A 20,581-nucleotide genomic window follows, 5' to 3' on the forward strand; every position below is an offset into this window, starting at 1 on the left:
ATTTGTGAATGAGTTAAAATAGACCATTATTGTCTCATTGTGATGACGCACTATTTCAGTATTAAGGCCATTCAGGACTCTTCACCTGACAATACCAAAGGGCCTAATTACCCCCCCGCACCCCACTTTGGTTCTCAACTACAAATCTAAACCTAAAAATGGGACCCAGCTCTATATCCAGTATTCTGCGCACAACGTGTGATGCTCAATTTCAGTCCTTAGTGCTAATTCCTGGTCGAACTTATATTTGTCTCCCCTCCCCCCCGACCCCCCACCTCTGCAATGAGCACATGATTGCGTGCCCTTGAAATGACAGCATTCAGTTAATCCCAAATTCAACTAATGGATCGCAACCACACAGAACAAATCTATGGGGTTGTAAGAATGGGCCTTCACAGGGAAGAAAAATGGCTGCGCTCGCTTCGGCTCTCTGCCTCGCTGGTTCTGGGCAAAGAGTTGCCAGTGACTGTTGTTTGACTGAGTGTGTCACCAATTAAACATGACAACCAAAATGTGGAATGAGGTCAAAAGCACAGTGAGATGTAGGACACTGTACCACTCACTAGCAGAACAGTGCATTTTTTTGTGTGTGTGTGTGGGGGGGGGGGTTACCAAACTATAGCTTTCTGGGGGTGAGGTGAGTTATTATTTCCTATTAGACTGTAACACAACATGAACAGTATTTGTAACAAAAAATTGAACTTTTTTTTTCAAGAAACATTTTGTGCAAATCCGAAAAAAATCCAAGATGGTGCTGAGTAGGCAACCCTCAGCAAGTCAATGCGGGACATAAAAACTTAATGTTTTTAAAATCTTAATCAATGACCAAATACATGTGAGCACTCAATTCATTTTTCAATCGCTTTCATCTTTTATCACAGAGAATTGGGATCTCGCTTCACAACGCATGGCCGTGACCAAGAGGGAGGGCATGACATTCAAAGCGCGACTACTCGTAAGTACTTTTCTTTCTCTACGCGGTTAGATGATTCATGCAAACAGCAGTGACAAAAACTAAATGCATTGTTTATACCAAAACCCCAAACAGAGATCACCTCTAATTGCCCGGCAAAGTTGAATGTATGCTAATTTTATGCAAAATGTTATTGGCACGCGCTCCCTGACCATGCATGCAATGACCATCACCCATTCAGATTAGACTGACCTTCACCCGCAGTTTATTTTCTTTGACAATTTCTGATTGAGCGCTTCTGTTGGCCAGCGGCTTGTTTTATTTTACATTGCTGAATAGTCACGCTTTCAGCTGTGCAAATGTCATTTTGTGGATGCTAATTTAATGCGAAATGTGAATAATGCATTGGCCGGCGTTCACCGAGCATATCCAAATTGACCGATGCCCGTCATGATGAGTTTGTTTATAACAAGGCAGCTTTTTAGTGCGCATTTTAATTTACATTTAACAAACCAAAATAGTTTTTTAATGATTCATTACTATCTGACTTCTTTGAATATTGCGCTCATTATTCTGTCATCTCTGAAAAATATATATTAATTACATGACTGACCTACCTCGTATGTTGCTTTGCGTGTGTGTATGTGTTATGCCGTGTCCATATGCTGCCTTAGCCCCATTGCCATTTTCCCTGTGCAACAACCAGCAGTGATTGCATGCCGAACACACACATGACCTAGATACTTTGGATGTTAAAATCCAATCTGGGCCACCCTCGCTCTCGCCTCGACACACGTGACGAGTAGGACAGGTAGATGCAATGCACTCCCAAATACTGGAACATTGCAGGAACACGTTAGGTTGTGTTGTTGTTGTTGAATGTACTAAATTTGATGTAAGGTGGTTGCACATAAATAAACAAACAAGCAAACAAACAAACAAACAAACAAATAAAATAAATAAATAAATAAATAAATAAATAAATAGCTAGTTAGCTAGCTAGCTAACTAGATAGCTAGATAGCTAGCTAGATAGATAGATTTTAAGTACATAAAACCAGAATAATAATAATAAATAATATAACTTGAAGCTGTAAAATCAAATGGTGGTGTAAATTTTTCCGCAAAAGTTGGCCAAGGGAAATACTGCCAATCGTGAGAGCGAGAAGAAAATGCAAAACAAAAAAGACAAGAAAAATAAATAAATAAAACAGAGTAAAATGAGTGTCGTGTGAGGTAATTCAAGGACATCGTGCCTGCTGCTGTGCTATAGAGTATGCTGCGCACTAGCAAGCAAGAGCTTTCCTGTTGGCCAGCGTTATGCAAGAATTGAGTGTGACCGACAGTCACACACATTCTAACGACTGCACACACCGAAAGAGGCACAAACACAGATTCAAAGCTTAAACACCACCCAGCTCTTCGTTCTGGAATTTTACTGCAGCTCCGACTGATTAAACCTCATTCGCCCTCATTGGTGCAGAATCAAGTCAAATCGAAATATCTTGTTGCATTGTGGCTTTAATAGGCATTTCAAAGATAAGCTGAAAAAGATGTCACATATGCTCGAAGGAAACGGCTCGAGGACACGTGCGATATGCCGGGTATATGCCGATTAGCTTCGGTGCAGAGTCTGATGAGGTAAATCGATAGAAGGGAGTTGCCAGGCAACCGTCTGAGACTTCAGGAAGTCACCACGCACCAGCCTTTTATGAACCGTTACTTCCTGCTAATCTCAATATGTAGCAACATCTTTATTTTTGGAAACCTTTTAGTGTTTGGTCCAACCCTTGGACGTAAATAAATGAAAAGAGGGACCAGAGGACTCACCAAAGACAGTCCTGGCAGGGACGGACTCTCTGTTGAGCCAAAAGGACACCTGGGAGAGTATGACTGTCATGATGCAGGGCAGATACGTCTGGATCACAAAGTAGCCAATTTTCCTCTTCAGGTGGAAGTGGGTCGTCATCACAACGTACTCTCCTGCGGAGCGGACGTGGAAAACGTCACGGATGATCTGAATGAATTTCCGTCACGTTGTTTCAGTTTTTGTGCATTCAGATAATGAGATGGTTGGCGAAGTCGGTGCCAGTGATGATTCCTTTCGGCACAGTGAGCAGTGATTCTGGGCTGTTAAATCACCACACGCTACCTTCCTGTTCTTCGGTTACTCACTGGTGGCATTACCGGCTTTTGTTATCCCTCTTGTAGGATGTAGAAAAAGCCCCAAATGAGTATATTCTTTGGGCCTTTGACTAAAAACTATTATGGTGCATTCAAAGCCTGTCACAAACCAAACTTCACATTCTTGATGGCGTCTGAAGTATCTTTTCTCAGGCGATAAGGTTGTCTTCATTTCTTTTTGTTGTTAGCTTTGTTGCTCAGATAATTTTGCTATCAATCATTCCGATTAGCCCACCAAGCAATGCTGTGAACAGGGACTCCCATTTTGCACTGTAACTAATGTCGGCAATTACGGCCCAAAAAGAAGTCGGTAGAAAACACAACGGGATGGCGGATGGGGAGAGTCCAAATCTAGGGCAAGGCCTGGCATTTCTCTAAATTGACAAATGGACGCCTGTGACGGTGACAAAGACATGAAATGGTTTCATTTTAAATACACCCTAAAAACACTGTTTGCGCACAAATGACAAATTAGCACAACAGATGCTACCATGTCAGACCGTTTTTATACATAATATTGCATATTTTCTCAGATTAGATTTCCATTTTTGTTAAAATCTGCCCAGTCCAACATAAAGACACACACATTTACCCTTTCTTTTTTTGCCCAAATGACATAGCCTCGTAGCTCGGCAGACAAAAAGAAGGACTTGAGCAAACTGAAACCAACCTGTGCTGGATTGAACCACTCCAGAATCCACGCTCTGTCCCATCAGATCATATTGGTTTAACCGTGAACCGTCATCTGCCACCACTACAGACTGGTCGGCCCCTTTAGTCCACACATACACCACTTCTGCTCGAGTGTAAGCATCTAAGAGCAAACGAGAAGATAAAAAACAAAGAATAAATTCAATGTGCATTCTAGTTGCTGTATTTTCTGGTGTATAAGGCGCACCCAAAACCTTTCATTATCTTCAAAAAATGACCCTGCACCTTATACACAGGTGCACCTTGTATGTGATTTTTTTGTCAGTAGCCACAACTCCATTTACCCCTGTAGAACAAGTAATGCATAACCCCAGTCTCCACTGTAGCGCCTTATAATGTGTTATTGTAAAACTTTTAGATAATTCTACATTACATTTGGAAAGCGTTTTTCATTCATTGAAGCTCCACCTTATCCGGTGAGCCTTATATATGGAAAAAGTTTTAAAATACACCATTTGCTGGTGGTGCGCCTTATACTCTGGCGCGCCTTATATATGGAAATAAAGTTTTAAAAACACCATTCATTGGGTGTGTTTTACCTATGGAAAAAGTTTTAAAATGCACCTGTTTGGGGTGCGCCTTTTCTCCAGTGCGCTATATATTTGGAAAAAATAGTTTTTAAAAAAACACCATTTGTTGGTGGTGCGCCTTATGCTACAGTGCATCTTATATGTCGAGAGGACGGTAATTTCATCTGTGCTGTATGTTATGCATATTAGCATATTTGACAATAAAGCTGACTTTGACTTTGACTTTGACTATATATGGAAAACATTTTAAAATGCACAGTTTGTTGGGGGTGCGCCTTATACTCCTGTGCACCTTATATATGGAAAAAGTTTTAAAAAACACCATTTATGGGGGCGCCGCATACTCCGGTGCACCTTATATATGAAAAACTATTTTTAAAAAACACCATTTATTGGGGGTGCACCTTTTACTCAGGTGTGCCGGAAAGTACGGTATTTTTCCACTGGTTTCCGCGTCACATCATGTCATCTTCCGACTTTATGAGCACACCATCCCAACAGGACGGCGTGACCTTAAAAGAGCCACGTCAGTGTTTTCTTGCCTACGGGCCAGGCAACCTGTCAAAACTGCAGTGTGGCTCGACCACTGCTGAGGAAAAGGATGGTCCCGCTGCAGACTGCGGCAGAAGGCAAAGAGCTAAACACTGAAATATTTAGGGAGCGGATTCAATTGAATGAGGAGGTGGTGGTTGGTGGGCTAACGCGAGGGTGTCGGCTGAGGACGGGTGCTCGGCGTTCGTGTTGCACAGCTGGCTGACGGGAGCGTGCGGCCTTACTCTCCTTGGCTATTCTGGTCTCCGTCGTTCGTCACCGCGTCTTAATGTGTGTCGCAAGGTACGTTTGGGCTTATATAGCTGTGAGCAGTGAGCAGCTGGTGAGTCGCTCTGGAAATTTTTCAAAGAGCGTTGCCTTGGATAAATACGGGTCCCCACGTCGCTTGCCTGCCAGCGCCTGGCAGGGACTTGCATGGCCTGGCAGGGTCGATGGAGACCAGGGGGGGGGACTGAGCGGACAGTGCCTCTGGGGTAACATCTGCTATCATGTTGTCGTCCATGATCACTCCTACTTCCATTTGGAGGAGGTGTGAGTGAGCGACACAAGATCGTGCGTCATGCATCTATCCCTTTTCTAGACCGCTTATCCAGTATAAGATCGGGACATGAGCTGGCATCTATCCGAGATGACGTTTGTGGAGATTTCCATTCAAGTAGGTCATCTCCAAAAGCGGAAAAAGAAGCAAAGCCGTCTTCTTTATCTCCTTAGATTTCATCTTGAATCCAAGAGGCTTCTTTTGTTCTATATTTGTGGAGGAGCATCCCTATATTTATAGCCATTATCAAAAGTGATTTCCACCCAAAACGGCTGCTTCCGAGCTGCTTAAAACACCCGATATTTAATCAGTCTGCGGCTTTCACAATAAAACCTTGTGAAGTTGGTCATTGCCGTGACCAGGTGTCTTTTTCACAGACGACAGAATGTTTGCATCAGATAAGTGAGTGACGTCATAATCAGTGTCCGGTGTGACTTTTGAAATGCTAAAGGATGAAAAAAAGTCGCAGAGGTTCCTCAATTTCTTCAGAAAAAAAATAAAGAAAAATCAGCGATGTATGGGTAATATTTTTTATATACTATATGTATAATATATATGTGGTCCAGATTGTTTTTTATGTATTTATTTAATAATTTATTTCTTTATCTATTTGAGTTTTATTTTGTATTTATTTATTAGTTGTTTTATTTATTGATTGATTTATCTGTTTTATTTGTTTATTTGTCGTTTTATTTTTTATTTTATTCTGTATTTATTTATTTGTGTTTTATTTATGTGTATGTGTATTTATTTACATATTTATATGAATATATATATATATGTGTGTGTGTGTAAATATATTTTATGTATTTATTCATTTGCATATTTATTTTTTATTTGTGGTTTATTTATTTATTCATTCATTTATTTATTTGTTTGCGGGTTATTTATTTATTTATGTATGTTTTATTTATGTATTTTTTATGTGTGGTTTTATTTATTTATTAATATAATTTTAATATTTAATTAATATTTTTTTTATTTAATAATTCATTAATTAATGTATTCATGTATTCATTTATTTGTTTGTGTGTTATTTATGCATTTATTTTTTTATTTGTGTTTTTATTTATTTATGTATTTATTGTCCATCCACTTGATATAAAATTGAGTGAATTCAAAGAAAAAAAAAAACAAACAATTTCCTTCCTGTGTGCACGTGGATGTTTTGGTGTGTCCGGAGTGCACTTACAGCTGCCAAACTTAAGCGGGCAGGCATGGGCGTCCATCGGGAAGTCTTCAAGGTGCATGGGGCACTCAGCTCGCACAGTCAGCCTAAAGCCATCACGCAGACAGGAGAAGATGATTAGGAGAAACGGTGTGCAAACAGCAACATGTAGTGTCCCCTTTTTGTTTATTTCCACTCGATCGGAGGTAAACACTGTCAAACTGCATCTCTTCCGCAGAACCACGGAAATATTTTTCCCCCCTCCCCCTGAGCATCTTTTTTTTCCTGATAGCTTGCAGAAAAACAGCATGTCAGGCCAGCCGTGACACACTAATCTTTCAACCGTCCCCTCATCTCGCTCAACTGTGACAGCAACAATGCCCCGCCTACCCTCCACCCAGTAAACATGCTAAATGAATGCCTTGCAATCTTTGCACACCACCGGTATTATGTTGTTTTTTTTTTTTGTGCACTGTGAAAACTTTCAGCATTGTTTTTAAGACGAACAGGAATAAAATGCAGTTATTCATGTATTTGGTACTTTTTCCCCTCATTTAAATTTAATCATGTATTGCAAAAAATTGCAATTAATTTCCAAAGTGCAGAAATATGTCAATTTTCTACCCATTACTGTGAATATTTTTGTATTTTATTTTTTTGTTACCAAATACTACAAAATAGCAATTCCTCAATCATTCCCTCCTTGTGTAACTGCGTTCGATGCTTAATGTTTTAATCCCCATAAAACCACAAAGCCGACCATTTGCTGAAATCTTCCCTCAGTTCCATGACAACCGACTTTGCATTTCACAAATGTCACGTTTTAATGTGGATTTGGCGTATCTTCAAAATCCCGAAAAGTAAAAATGCAAATAATCTTAATCAGCCTTTGAGCTAACATCAAAACGGTTGCACAGATATTTTGGATTTTCTGGATATAAACATCTTCCTCCATATAGATTCTCATTCCAGCTTCACGAAAATGTTTTATTGCAAATCGTGAAGCAATTTTTGGATATTCTTAGAGATGAATCGGTAGTGATTGTGAATGTTTTCTCACTAGTGAACATCTGAGGAGATAAAAAGGCTTAATGCAATCTACCATACAATACATATTGATTTATACAGTGCTTAAACAAGCTGCAACAAAGCGCTTATCATGGACAGCTATCAGTTACGGGAAATAAAGCTGTCACAAAGATAAAGCACCAGGGAGTGAAACCAAAATCAATTCGGAATCATGCTGAGTTGAATGCCAAATAGTACAAGTGAGTTTTGAGACGATATAGCTATATAGCTAATAGATAGCAAGCTAGATAGATGGCTAATAGATAGCTATATAGCTAATGTTTCCTGACTCAAATAGCTAGGTAACTAGCTATATAGCTAATAGATAGCAAGCTAGATAGTATTAGCTATATAGCTAGCCACCTAGCTATTTGAGTCAGGAAACATATTAGCCATCTAGCTAGCTAGCTATTAGCTGTCTTGGTATCTATTGGCAAACTGGCTAGCTTTCTATCTTTTTGAGTTACTTCCGGGTTGAGTTGAGCTGGCGCGTGTGGCTGCCGTAACTGTAAAGTGATTTTGAGAGTTTTGAAAGGTGCTTAGAAATAACATGTATTATTATTATTATTATTATTATTATTATTATTATTATTATTTATTATTATATTAAAGATGGGCAGCGAAAGGGCTTGTGTAGTATGACAAGATCATTTGGATGTTGTAAATTTTAAATAAATGTGAATTTTGGTGACAATTCATTGTGGTTTTCTGACATCCGACAAAGGGAAGATTTCGAATTCCCTACATAGCATTGACATTTTGTGAAAGCGGCCACCAACAGATCCGATTTGGTCTGCAAGAGTCCATTTGATGGTTTGCACGAATCCGTCATGGCGTCATACCTCATCGTGTAGAGCAGCGTGCCTTCCTCCGTGATGCGCAGCAGTTTGTTAGGCATGGTCATGTTATGGGCCACCGACTTCTTGCCGTTATGAAAGAAGGTGTCGGGTGTCCAGATCTTGCTGGCCATCAGGTTGTTGAGACGCAGTACGGCCATGGGGCCCTTGAACTTTAACCTCTCATCCTTCCAACTCTGTCTGAAGAATACATCAATGGTGTACTCCTGCGAGGGGAGAATGAAAGGCCACAGTGTTGACATGGCTCGCTGTATGAATTCAACCTTCGTGGATTAGAAAAGAATACAACCTTTTTTTTCTTTACCCTTTGACAGGCTCTTTGACTCTGAATTTTATACCTTGGCCTCGGCCTACTTTCCCCGCTGGTTACTGTCTCTTCATGTTAAAGGCTTTCGCCCATGATGCTGAGGTGCTCTGCCTTGTCGGCTTTCTCAGAGAATGACTGCCCCGGTTGGAGCGTAGTCATTCGTGTTTCTTTCACCCTCCCCAAAAAAATCATTTTGTTTTCCTTAATAAGCGGGATATGTCCAGCCTAATACAGTGCCTTACAAATTCAGCTTCTGGTCATTGGGAACATTTCGAAAATGTTCATGAGAGAGGCCATTTTACAAGCAATCCAAATGCAAATAGGAACAAAAAGGAAGCGCCCGGTTGCATTTTGACGCAGGCTCGAGATTGGAGCTGAGAGCAGATTTTAATGGTTCCACATCGCGACTCAGCGCAGTAAAGTGAGGCTGTTACAATTATAGGACAGCATGTCCCCCTCCATCACCCCTCCCCTTCTTCCAGCCATTCAGCCTCAGTGAGATAATTAGGAAGAATCGAGACACAGATCCAAGGTAGTGGAAGAAGAAAATGTCCCTCAGATGTTCTTTCTGGCCTGCATGTCAGCTGGCGCAATTAACAAGGATGATGTCAAAAATAATGCACGCACTTGTACATGTGCAAAGCGGAAAAAGTACAAAAGGACGAATTTGGGTGAGGTTAATTAGTTGCAAGCACTTATGGGAAGTTTGACAAATATTGTATGACAATGTTAGGGATAGAAAATTGGAGCAAATTTGTTTTTGTCTTTTTTTTAGTTGAGTTATTCACATTCTTTCATTTCATTCGACTGGTTGAGTAGTTGGGTTCGAGTGACAACATTATATGGTGAACGCTAGAGTCGGTTTTCAGTACCGCAAAAGATCGTATTTCTACTTGTGAACAAGAACGTTAGTCTAATGAAATAATACCAAATGCTGCTCGACACAAGAATTTGGCATTGTATTGTAACAATACAAAGAAGTCATCCAGCAGATGCTCTTGTGGGAACTATTTCAGTTTTGGTCAGGTTCCAACAGTTTCACATTATAAAAATTAAAATAAAAATTAAAATTAATTATTGTTACGACTACTACTACTACTATGACTAATAATAATAATAATAATAATAATAATAATAAATAATGTTTTTGTTTAAATAATGTGTTTGTTGTCTAATTCACAATAAGTATCAAAACATTATTTTTTTACGACAGCGTGCAGTAGTGTATGATTGTGGGAATGTGCACAGGACTTGTTTGGCATTGCTCACATTGCTTGTAAATCCTCCAATTCAATTTGCATACCGTGCTTATCGTTTTGTATGATTTCCTACTAAATTCTCCAGAGGCCTGATTCAGTTGATGGCAAGAGTTTCACTTCGACGACTGCGTCGTTTCGATTCCTGCATGCTAATAAATGACGCACTGTGAAAATTAGTGTCCGTGATCGTCACATGCGGAGGGGGTGGGGGCAGAGTAGGATTACTTAGTGTCGGCAAGCAAATACATATCACTGGAGTCAGTTTTATAAATACAACACCAGTTAGTGAAATGAATCATAGCATGAGGACTACGCTTTTAAAGAGAGAAGAACACTCCTGGGTTCACAATTGGCAATGAAAAGGAATGTTGATGGACACAAAAAGGGAAACTGGTGACATTTAGGCTGGCGTGAAACAAAACAAACAAAAGAAAATGAAAGACTTACCATGTCATGGTCCGAAACTGGCCCGATACTGGTCACGAAAATGTCAGTCTTGACTTCAGTTACACGCTCTGTTGAAGCAGGAAATTGGGAGGGTGAGTGCCTATCAGTGGCATTCCTTTGCTCTCCACCCCCTCTGCCTAAGCTGTTAATACAAAACCACCTGGCTGGGTCCCCGGTTCCCAAACAGCACAAATAAAATTGTCCCGTTTTGGATGTCACGACGCATTTCTGCTAATATTGGCTTCAATGTCAGCCCCGTTAAGTGCACAGTTCAATCTTCTCATAAATTTGCAACATTGCTGCAAATAAGCCGCTGTGCTCACATAACATTTGATGGTTTCTCCACCCCACACATTCCCGCTTTTGTTGAACACGATGAAGTTCATCCCCATCATTTCTCCTGCTCTTTTGATTGGTTGACTGCTGTAGAGCAGCGGCACAAACTTCGGTGTCCTTCGCGCGACACTTCACACAATATAGATCCCTCATTTCTGGCCAATGAAGTGTACCTGAAAATGGCTTTTTTCATTGCTTTCTTCCTTTTTTGGTGGCAAGTGATTGAAACAGTCCAGATCTACACAGATTCACCATAGCGGGGTCAATAACTCATTCACTGCCGGTCATGTGCAAAAAAAATGTGTCCACTCCAGTGCCAGGGTTTCTGACATTGTCACTTGAACTCCAGGACCCGCAGAATAGTGAGTTTTAGGACTACATAAACATTTAATGCATCATTAAACACCTTGGACTCTCTTCTTTCTTCAGAAAAAAATAGTTAATTCCTAAATTATGTGTGTCTGCGGTTATAGGAGCTTGAAAGTGGAGCACCTGTCCAAAATACAATGAAATATACACATATTGGTTTATATAGCGCTATAACAACAGCTGAAGCTGGAACGAAGCGCTAACATGCAAAAAAGGAAAATGCTGCCCCTTGTATGTAGAAAACATTGCCAGAGGTCTCGCCAGCACTTAATCGGCACCCAGCAAGAAAAAAACAAAACTAGAACAAATTCGGGATGGCGCGCTACGTCATATTTTCAATTCCTGAATAAAATCGTGAATGGCAGTAAATGAGTTAAGTGTGGCGCAAAATAGCAATATTGTACTGCTTAAACCAGCATCAATATATCATGAGGCGAATATGTGTGCCCTCATCCATTTAAAGATTGTATTAACGTATTATGTATTTATTATTTCAATGTAAAAATTTTCGATATATAATATATATATATAATATGATTTTCCCTTTCAAGTTCTTCCAAAGACATTTTTGGTGCTGTTTATTTGATCCTTTAACCAACCTAAGAAAAAAAGTAACATGGTGAGCCATTTAGGAGCGACAATAGCAAATATGGAAGTTTCATCATGCATGAAAATCACCACCATCCCCAGAGCGCTGGTCGCTGGCCAGATTTCATCTTGCACTGTGGCAAGGTTAGCTTTGAGCATTCATCGCATGGCGAAAGTAAACTCACACTTGTAAGCTTTTATAAAAATGGCGGGTTCCTATATGCAATCTCTCTATCAACTTGCAAAGCCTTTAGTAGCAACCATGGAAATTGTACGATGATATCGATCTGGATCTAACATTTATTTAGTATAGTCATACTGAGCCAACTTTGTGTGTGATGCATCATTTATGGTTACTGACCTCCTAGTCCTGGCCTCAGGCGGTTGTCGTAACCATCCAGAAGACTGTCTAGAATCTTGGTAAACACTGTCGTGTTGTGTTCACTGTCCTCCCCAGAGCTGCCAAAAACAGGAAAGAGGATGTCAGATCACGGCCGCAAAGAGCGCAAACTACCATTGAAACAAACAAAAAAGCTTAAAGAACAGTAGGAATAGAAAAAATAAAATAAATAGGCCGCTTCGGAGCATGACTCATGGTTGACAACAATGAGGAGAATGCCTGTCGTTGAAGAGGCAGCGGCGATGGAAAAAGTGCACAATAGCAGAGTGTGACGCACGATCAGAAAACTCAACCACAGAGAAAAAATACGAACTGAAGTGAGATGGTCCCGATTGCTATTTGTTGGTGAGTTAATATTTGGCGTTCAGCAAATAGATTATTTAGTTTCAGAGTTAGTTAAAGGGGTTTAATCTGAAGGTCAAAATGCGAAATCACGGCAAGACGAGCCTTCGTGGGGCTTCTAGGGAAAGTCTGGTCATAGCAAGAAATTTAAAAAATGCTTCATGTCAAATCTCAAAGTCAAGGTCACAGTGAAGGTTAGGTCGATCTTTATTTTTTTTCATTTAACACTGTGTGTACGTCTTCATAAACTGATTGAACACGTTTTGTATCAAAGTTTATGTTTGACAAGGTTGGAAGTCAAAGCGTAACAAATAAAAATCAAATTGGATTGGATTAGCCTTAATTAGTCTCACACTGGAGAAATTTACATTTCACAGCAGCAAAGTAATAAAAGTAAGAGGAAAGGAAATAAAGAAGTAGAAAAACAAAATACAGGAGCTTATGTAAAGGCAGCAACTATCGGGGCACCAGTTTGAAGTAAAAACAACAACAAAAAACTAAATAACAAATAATATGGCAATAAAAAGACACATACAGTCATTCAATCTTAAGCACTTTCTGCACCCTCTTTGTTGTGTGAAGCAGTTCTAGATGAAAGAGCATCCAGAGATCAAAGCATCCTTTTCACCAGTTGATCGAGGACATATTGGTGAAATGCGCATGTCTGCTACTCGCTAAATGTTGAAAGCAAACACGGAGCTGTAGCATCCGTTGACGAAAAGAGATTGTCTCACATCTCCTGTCCCATGTAAATTCGCTTCAATTCCAAGCCGCGACAGTTCCACATATGCAGGTTGTACCTCTCGCGGGATGAGACAATGCAAAATATTTGTTTGCTATGTCCAAGTACGCCAAGATCTGATCGATAGGAACCGTTTTATTTGATTCCTTGATCTCATATATTTAAATCTGGACCCGATTTTAGAATTACATTACTAAAAAAAAGTATTTGTTTTATCGTCCAAGTGTACAATACCATATATTTCATGTTGTTGTGTTTCAAGGGCTTGTGTGACCAAAGTCAAGTTGTATGAACACAGGCATTCCACATGCCTTATTTTGTCCATTGACTCTCCTAGGCTGACTTCAAGATGAAAATGCAAGTTTCACCTTCCAAACTTTCAAGTCACACCTCAAATTTGAAGTTGTTGGTTTGCAAATGACAGAATCATGCCATTTTCAGATCCCAATGACACGTCACTCTCAAGAGTATAAAAAAGCAGACAGCTGACGTCATTCCATATTACCCGACCCGCTCTCTGCTTTTTTTTTTTTGTGGAGAATATAACCATCTAAAACATTTTGCGCCCATATCCTATTTTAATCGCACACATTCGTTAACGTACGTATTTTTGTTGACGCAAATGGATGGTACAACGCTTCCTTTGAGGTGTACCTCATTAAGTGACTCCATATTATGGCCGTGCGTATTAATAGGCGACATGTTTGTGTGCATTAAAGCCACTTTTATTCATCGTATAGAAAGCGGGAATGCACAGCCCGCGCATACGTCGGCACAATCGTGATAGAAATTGCAATCCATTATTAATATCTTAATATGGTCTTTCAGGCCACTCAAACCCTGCTGGATGTGCAGGGCTTGAACATGAAACAAAATGCTTCGAGCCTAAACACTCACCGGTGATAATTGTGCATGCATATTTCATATATATATATATGAGAGAGTGGGAACGAGAGCAATGCAGTGAAGCAATCAGAATATTCTGATTTTTATGAACTTAATTATTTTAACTCATTCACTGCCATTCCTGAATTGAAAAGCATGATGTGGAGCGCCATTCCCAAATGTTTTCGGGTTTTTGTTTTTCTTGCCGATAAAGCGTTGGTCAGACCTCTGGCAATTTTTTCCCTTCCACGAGGGGGCAGCATATTTACTTTTTGTCCATGTTAGTGGCATTCCGTTGTTACATCTTCAGTTGTTGTGAAAGCGCTATGTAAATCAGTATGTAAGTATTGTCTTGTATTTTGTACAGGCACCCCCTTTTCAAGCTCGGATACCTCCAGATCCAGATAGCTTAGGAATTAACTATTTTTTCGAATTAAAGAAGAGAGTCTACACTTTCTAACGCCGTGTTGAATGTTTATGTAGTACTAAAAGTCAATATTCTGTGGATCCTGCAATTTGAGTTAAAATGACAAAAACCCCGGCACTGGAGTGGACACATTTTTGCACATCGTCTGGCAGTGAATGAGTTAATAGGCTAAAGGCAAAATCTCGCCCCTCTGCTGAATAAACAGCCAATGTTTGGAAACAAGCTCGCCTCGCTCAACTGGTCCAAGGAGAGGGAGAGGTCATGGAGATGAGTTTGCGGCGGACCCAACGCAACAGAAGGGAAGTGGGAAAAGGCATGGCAGCCGTGGGTGGGAATATTGCTCGCGGAGAAACGTATAAGAGGGCAAAAAATAATCATAAAAATTGTTCGAAGGAGGACAAAACATAAATAAAGGCACTGGTGCAGATGGCGATGAGGCGGGAAGAGAAGCGGGAGAGGGTCAGGAAAAGGTGAGCGAGTCTGAGCGAAGAAGCGACACGCAGCTCACCGTCAAGGCTGAGGGATTGTGGCTGATTGAGTGTAAGCTGCAGGACATTTTGCTTTCTAAATACAGATGCTGCCACACTGTCAGACGTGGATTTGTATAAAAAGGTTTAAAACATCGTTCGCCAACAGCAAATTGCACCGAATTTGTAATTATTTTCTTCTCTGATGCAAAAAAAAGTGACAATGAAAACGAACAAAAAAAGTATATTCTATAAAAGCCTAAATTAGGTGATAGCAGTTATCATTATTTATTATTTTTACCAAAAACACATGCCAACAGTGGTGGTTGTCAGGGCCAGCAAAGCCTTCTCTGCTGGCCTAACAATATCAGAATCAGAATCAGAAATCATCTTTATTGCCAAGTATGTAGAACACACAAGGAATATCTGAATCACAGACTAATATAAATTCTATTTTGTCCATGAATTCTTTAAATAATTCCAAATTGTCTTTCAGCTTCCATTCATTGCTTTTCCCCTGTTGTGCCACTTCCAGATGTGTGGTTTCGTATTTAAGCATTTAACCACTCATTTCAGGCATCATTTGCTACCAGGGTCATAACTCTACCTGGATGCCTTCACAATCAGTTCTGCAGGCCCCGGAGCATAAAAATTCATGTCGATGAATCGGTTGCTTTAACCAATCCGAGTTTGAGTTGGCAACCCAAGGCCTGCTGGAAGGCGCTGGGAACGTCAGAGTTTTCACAAACTATGATTGGCTAGTCACACTAGCCGCTAGTGATAAGTCCAAACCAGAGCTAGCACACTGTATCTGTAGCGAGCGATTGAGTTGATTTAATAGTGTTTTTTTCAACCTACAATGGCTGAAGGAGGAGAAGAAATGGATTTGTTTGGAGATTTACTGTTCAAGAAACTTTCAAGACGGACTTTTCAAGAATAGACAGACATAATTTAGATTGATAGCTCCGAAGCTAGCAAAAATAGCAAATAATATTGCAATTTTATGAGGTTATCGCGAATCCACACATTCATCATAAAAAAAACGAACAGTTTAATGACAATATAGTGTCCTTGAGAATTTTGAAAGGCGCTTATAAATTAAATGTATTTTTATTATTATGTTTCGTACGTTTCTTCCAGTCACAAATTATTTCCTGGCCCTCTAGTGGACGTGCAGTAATATCACACCACCTTCACAGCTGATTGATTCAGATGTAGCACTACTGAAGGCATAGAAGTGAAATGCACGGCCCGCCACTGCATCCCAATATAATTTAGATCTCGTACCCAAACATTCAAGACATTTTTTGTTACTCTGATGGTTCGATGATGCATTTGTCCCTTTTTAGAACAATTTTTACTGTCAAAGTAGATATGTAACAAACATCAGAGTTGATTTAAATGTAGAACCATATTTGAGTACATGATACAATGTTGCGGTCTACCATTTGCGCTAGTTTTCGTTTTCGGATGGTATTATTAAAAAAAACTTTTTCTGAATTAGTCATTCATCACCAGCACAGAGAACATAAAACTTCGTGATAAACAATTTAAACCGCCACCCCACTAACAGATGCACATTTACACGCATTTACATCCTGGCCATGTGTTTATACTGCAAGTTCAGTGCACTCCCGGTTGCGGTTGTGATGAAAATTAATAAACCATCATGTAAGAATGCAGGCGTAAAAAGATGCTCGGGAGAAGACTGCACATTGAAACAGCTAGGGGTGGTGGGGAAGGTGGGGGTGTTGTTTGTACAGAAAACATTGTGCACCATCCCCATCTACAGGTCATCTAAACCGCAACAATACCGCTCAACAATAACGTCTCCCTCACCCCCCTTTTTTCCTTGCTACTGTACATCTCATCGAGATAGTTCTCATTAAGGACGTTTGTTGTTGTTTTTTTTCAGAGGGGAATTTAAAATTCTATGATAGATTTCCAAAAGCGAATTAGATTCTATTGATAGTCGATAATGATGCTTTTGTGGAAGGCCCTCAGTGGCTTTGATGTCCTCTCATGTATAAACAACAGAAATTTGGCTGGTGACGTCACCGCGTGGCAATCATCGACAACATCAATGCAAATTGTTATGCAACTGAGTCTTTTTATTTATTTTTTGCACTTAAAAGGACACGTCGTTGTAAATGGTTTGACGAGGCCGCAGCATCTCGGCATTGAATCAACGTTTAAGTCGGCTGCGCCTCTCTTGACACTTTTGGTGAATAATTCAAGGCCAGCCCTGATTGATCCTCAACAAGGCGCAGCCCCCCCCCCCGCCCCCTGCAGTTAAACCGGCTGTAGAATTACAACCCTGCCTTATTTGCTCACCATTGATCCACTGTTGATGTATCATGACAGAGTTGCGTACAATAAACCAAAACATTTGAATCAGATTATGATGTAATCTCAAACAAGCATTTTTTTCTCCTGTCATTTCATCCAAATATGACCACTAATTTAGTCATGTTCTCCAGACCGTCGAGCGTGACCTAAAGCATCCAGTTATCCCACTCGCAGTTAATATGCAACACCACCATGACATGCATCATGGCTATTTTCCCTCTTTATCTCATTATCTCGACAAAATAACAAGCATGGAGGTGTCTTGTGGGAATGCCCCACTTTACAACCACAGCGAACACCAACACATCAAGTGAAATAGAACATCACACTCAAGACAATAAAATAGCTCACCGCACCGTTTTTTTGTTTGTTTGTTTGTTTTTTTGTGGTCCATATCACAAACAATGCAATGCTGCTATTCATGCACTTTTTGAGTATTTGTCTGAGATGGAGAATGTTATTGATGTTTACCTTTTCGCACCCAGGACGATGTGGGCAATGAGCAAGCAAGCCCCCAGGCACAGCGAGGCCACGCTGCCCCGTTCACACATTGTTGAATATGAGGACCTTTCACAGCTGGAGGTCAGAGCATAGAAAGAGAGACAGGGAGAGGTTAAAAACAGGATTGTACACACATAATTGGTGACAATGATAATACGATAACAATCTGAGAATGTTCAGTGATTAGATCGAGGTTGGTACACAGACTGTTTTATTTTCTGAACCTGCAATGTGAACGGCCGCTGTACCGCAATATCAAACCCTCGATACCCCCCTCCACTCCCCCCTGCCTTCTATTTTCCTCATCTCTGAATAAAATAAGAACATTTGCTTCCTCCTCGCTCATTATGCGAGTGTCATGATGCCAGCACCAAAAGACAACATTTTGTGGACGTGTCTGAATTACTTACAAATCAAGTCCAATGGGCTTCGCAACTATATTGGTTCTAAAAAAAATGAGTAAATCCTTTAGCTGACAAGGATTTGCAGCCTGGTGCAGATTATGTAAAAAGCAATAACCCCCCACCCTCCCAAAAAAAGAGAGCCCACTTTCAAACTTATCCCAAGCACAAAAATAACATCCTCCTCGCTCAAGGCGCCACAATGTTACGTGACACGTATCTATCGGAAAAGAAGGTTGAAGATTTAGCATGCAACTGGCATCACTGCAAGACTCCTCCGTGCATGCTGATCCCCGTTTCTGCGTAATGATGCGACGACGCGCGCGCTCTTCCGGGCGCTGGCTACGCCACTGAATTCTCTCCTCTGTCCATCCAACCTCCCGCCTCGCCTGAAATCTATTTCGATGCCTGACTCCCGAAGTCCTCATTTTCGTCCGTAATGAGAACACCCCCCCCCCACTCTCGCCTGCTGCTGCCACCCCCACCTATTCGCAACCCAACCCCAAATCCTCAAATCCTATTTTGTAGTATCCTACGGGGTGGAGGGGTAATAAATGAGTCACTTACAGCAGATGAGTTCGGAATAGACGCTTGTATACCCGATTCAAAGTTTGAATATCTTCTCTAAGCCAGAATGGTAATAAAAAAATAAAATATTAGGGGAGAAGTGGGGGGTAGAAAGTAAATCCTGTGTGATCTCACATCTGACGAATTCTAGCTGGAGGCTGCTGGAGACGATATGTATGCAGGTCTCTCTCTCTTCTCTCTCTCTACAACCCCCCCCCCCCCCCCCGCACCCCCATTTTCTCTATCTCCCTCTGCTTCAGTCAAATCTACTGACAACAATAAAGGAATATATTAAGATGATCATAATGACCCCCCCCTCACTCCTAATGAAAAACGCACTTCACCTTGCGAAGGGATGCGCGTTGAACGGATCCACAGGGAGGATGCATGTGAGGATTCCATGTCAGATTACGCGAGACCGCCCATTTTATACTATATGCAGCACTATTTAACTTCCGCTGCTGTCATCCCTTTGCAATTGGAGCTAAATATAACATAACTGAATTCCATGTATTCATTATATTTGGGGGGGGGCAGCGTCGACCCATCAGCATCCCCACACGGGGCTGGCTCTCATCCGCGGTCCTCCAAAAGGCAGGGTGACACCCCCTCAGAACAACATCCTCAGTGCAATTCAAATAAGAGTAAAGAGACACAGCGGCTCACCAGCTTGCGCCGACGTGACGAGCCTTTTCCCCCGGTTCGTTGGCTTTCTTCTCTCTCGATCCAAAATGAAATCCTGCGCGAATCTTTTTAGCGTGGCGTAAAAAAATAAAATAAAATAAAAAATAAAGAAAGTCGTAGGGGAAGATATCACGAGTGAAAATTACAAGTGTGAGAGTGTATGGAGCGAATGTGCCGCTGCATGCGCGCCACTCCACACTGAGCGCGCGCCGAGCTGCGTGCATCTGCAAGGGAGGGAGAGGGAGGGGAGACGAAAGGGGGGGGGGGTGCCGGGTTGGTCGACCAACCAGCCAGCCTATAATTTTTGTAGTCAAGTTAAACTACAAATCAGAGGACATTTTCACCCCCCTTCACCTCTTCTCATCACCACCCAATTGAATGCCACCACCACAACCACCTCGTTAATGCGCGCAACATGAGCATAAAATGACATGATGATGAATATTTTTGTGTGCGCGTGCGGGTGTGTATTTATTGTTTTTTAAAATAATTTTACAAACAGGGATTTATTCGTAATGAAGCGTTCCTTCTTCAATGACTCACGCGTTTCCTTCCGTTTATTTGCATTTCAGTAGGGGACGTCAGTTGTGCATGCATCGGTTGCACTGTATCCCACTCCCCCACATACACACCCCCACCCCGCTTTTTTACGCGTGACTAAAGTGGAGTGTGAATGATTAGTTTTGAAGCGACGTGGCGGCTGCGTTCCATCCCATCAGACTCCCCCTTGAAATGCGCCGAACGTTCTTCCTAACAAGAACAAAAATAATAATGAATAATTATTCACTCCATAAAGCTCAACTGTATTGTCAGAAGACTAAAAGTAGTCTCCCCGATCGTATCTGCGTGTGACGCGTCCCGCCTCTGAGCGCGTGCACGTCGGCGTGGAGCGTGTACAACACGTGCCAGTGCCTTGCCAGAGCGCGTGCACGCCTCGACGAGCGTACAACCGATAAAATAATTGGATATTATTTTTAACACGTGATTTCT

At 41.0% G+C, this 20,581-nt stretch overlaps 1 protein-coding gene across 3 annotated transcripts in view; it reads right to left on the minus strand.

Moving 5' to 3' along the window:
• Positions 1-19,801, minus strand: part of gabra1 (gamma-aminobutyric acid type A receptor subunit alpha1) — a 33,669-nt gene extending 13,868 nt beyond the window's left edge. The window contains exons 1-8 of one of the 3 annotated variants that reach the window (XM_089017145.1): positions 19,574-19,801; positions 17,910-18,014; positions 12,188-12,285; positions 10,534-10,601; positions 8,506-8,726; positions 6,620-6,702; positions 3,767-3,910; positions 2,743-2,895 (exon numbers count right to left, since the gene is read on the minus strand). In XM_089017145.1, coding sequence (XP_088873271.1) covers positions 2,743-2,895; positions 3,767-3,910; positions 6,620-6,702; positions 8,506-8,726; positions 10,534-10,601; positions 12,188-12,285; positions 17,910-17,989 — 847 coding nt within the window. In that variant the 5' untranslated portion in view covers positions 17,990-18,014; positions 19,574-19,801. Of the gene's footprint in view, positions 1-2,742; positions 2,896-3,766; positions 3,911-6,619; positions 6,703-8,505; positions 8,727-10,533; positions 10,602-12,187; positions 12,286-17,909; positions 18,015-18,349; positions 18,421-18,907; positions 19,040-19,573 lie in introns of those variants that run through there. The other 2 variants (XM_089017144.1, XM_089017143.1) reach the window with 2 other exon arrangements.
• Positions 19,802-20,581: the final 780 nt, after the last annotated feature.

Source organism: Hippocampus bargibanti, linkage group LG16 (genome assembly GCF_051943395.1).
Source record: "Hippocampus bargibanti isolate YZ-2025 linkage group LG16, ASM5194339v1, whole genome shotgun sequence".
In the NCBI taxonomy this organism is placed as follows: Eukaryota; Metazoa; Chordata; class Actinopteri; order Syngnathiformes; family Syngnathidae; genus Hippocampus; species Hippocampus bargibanti.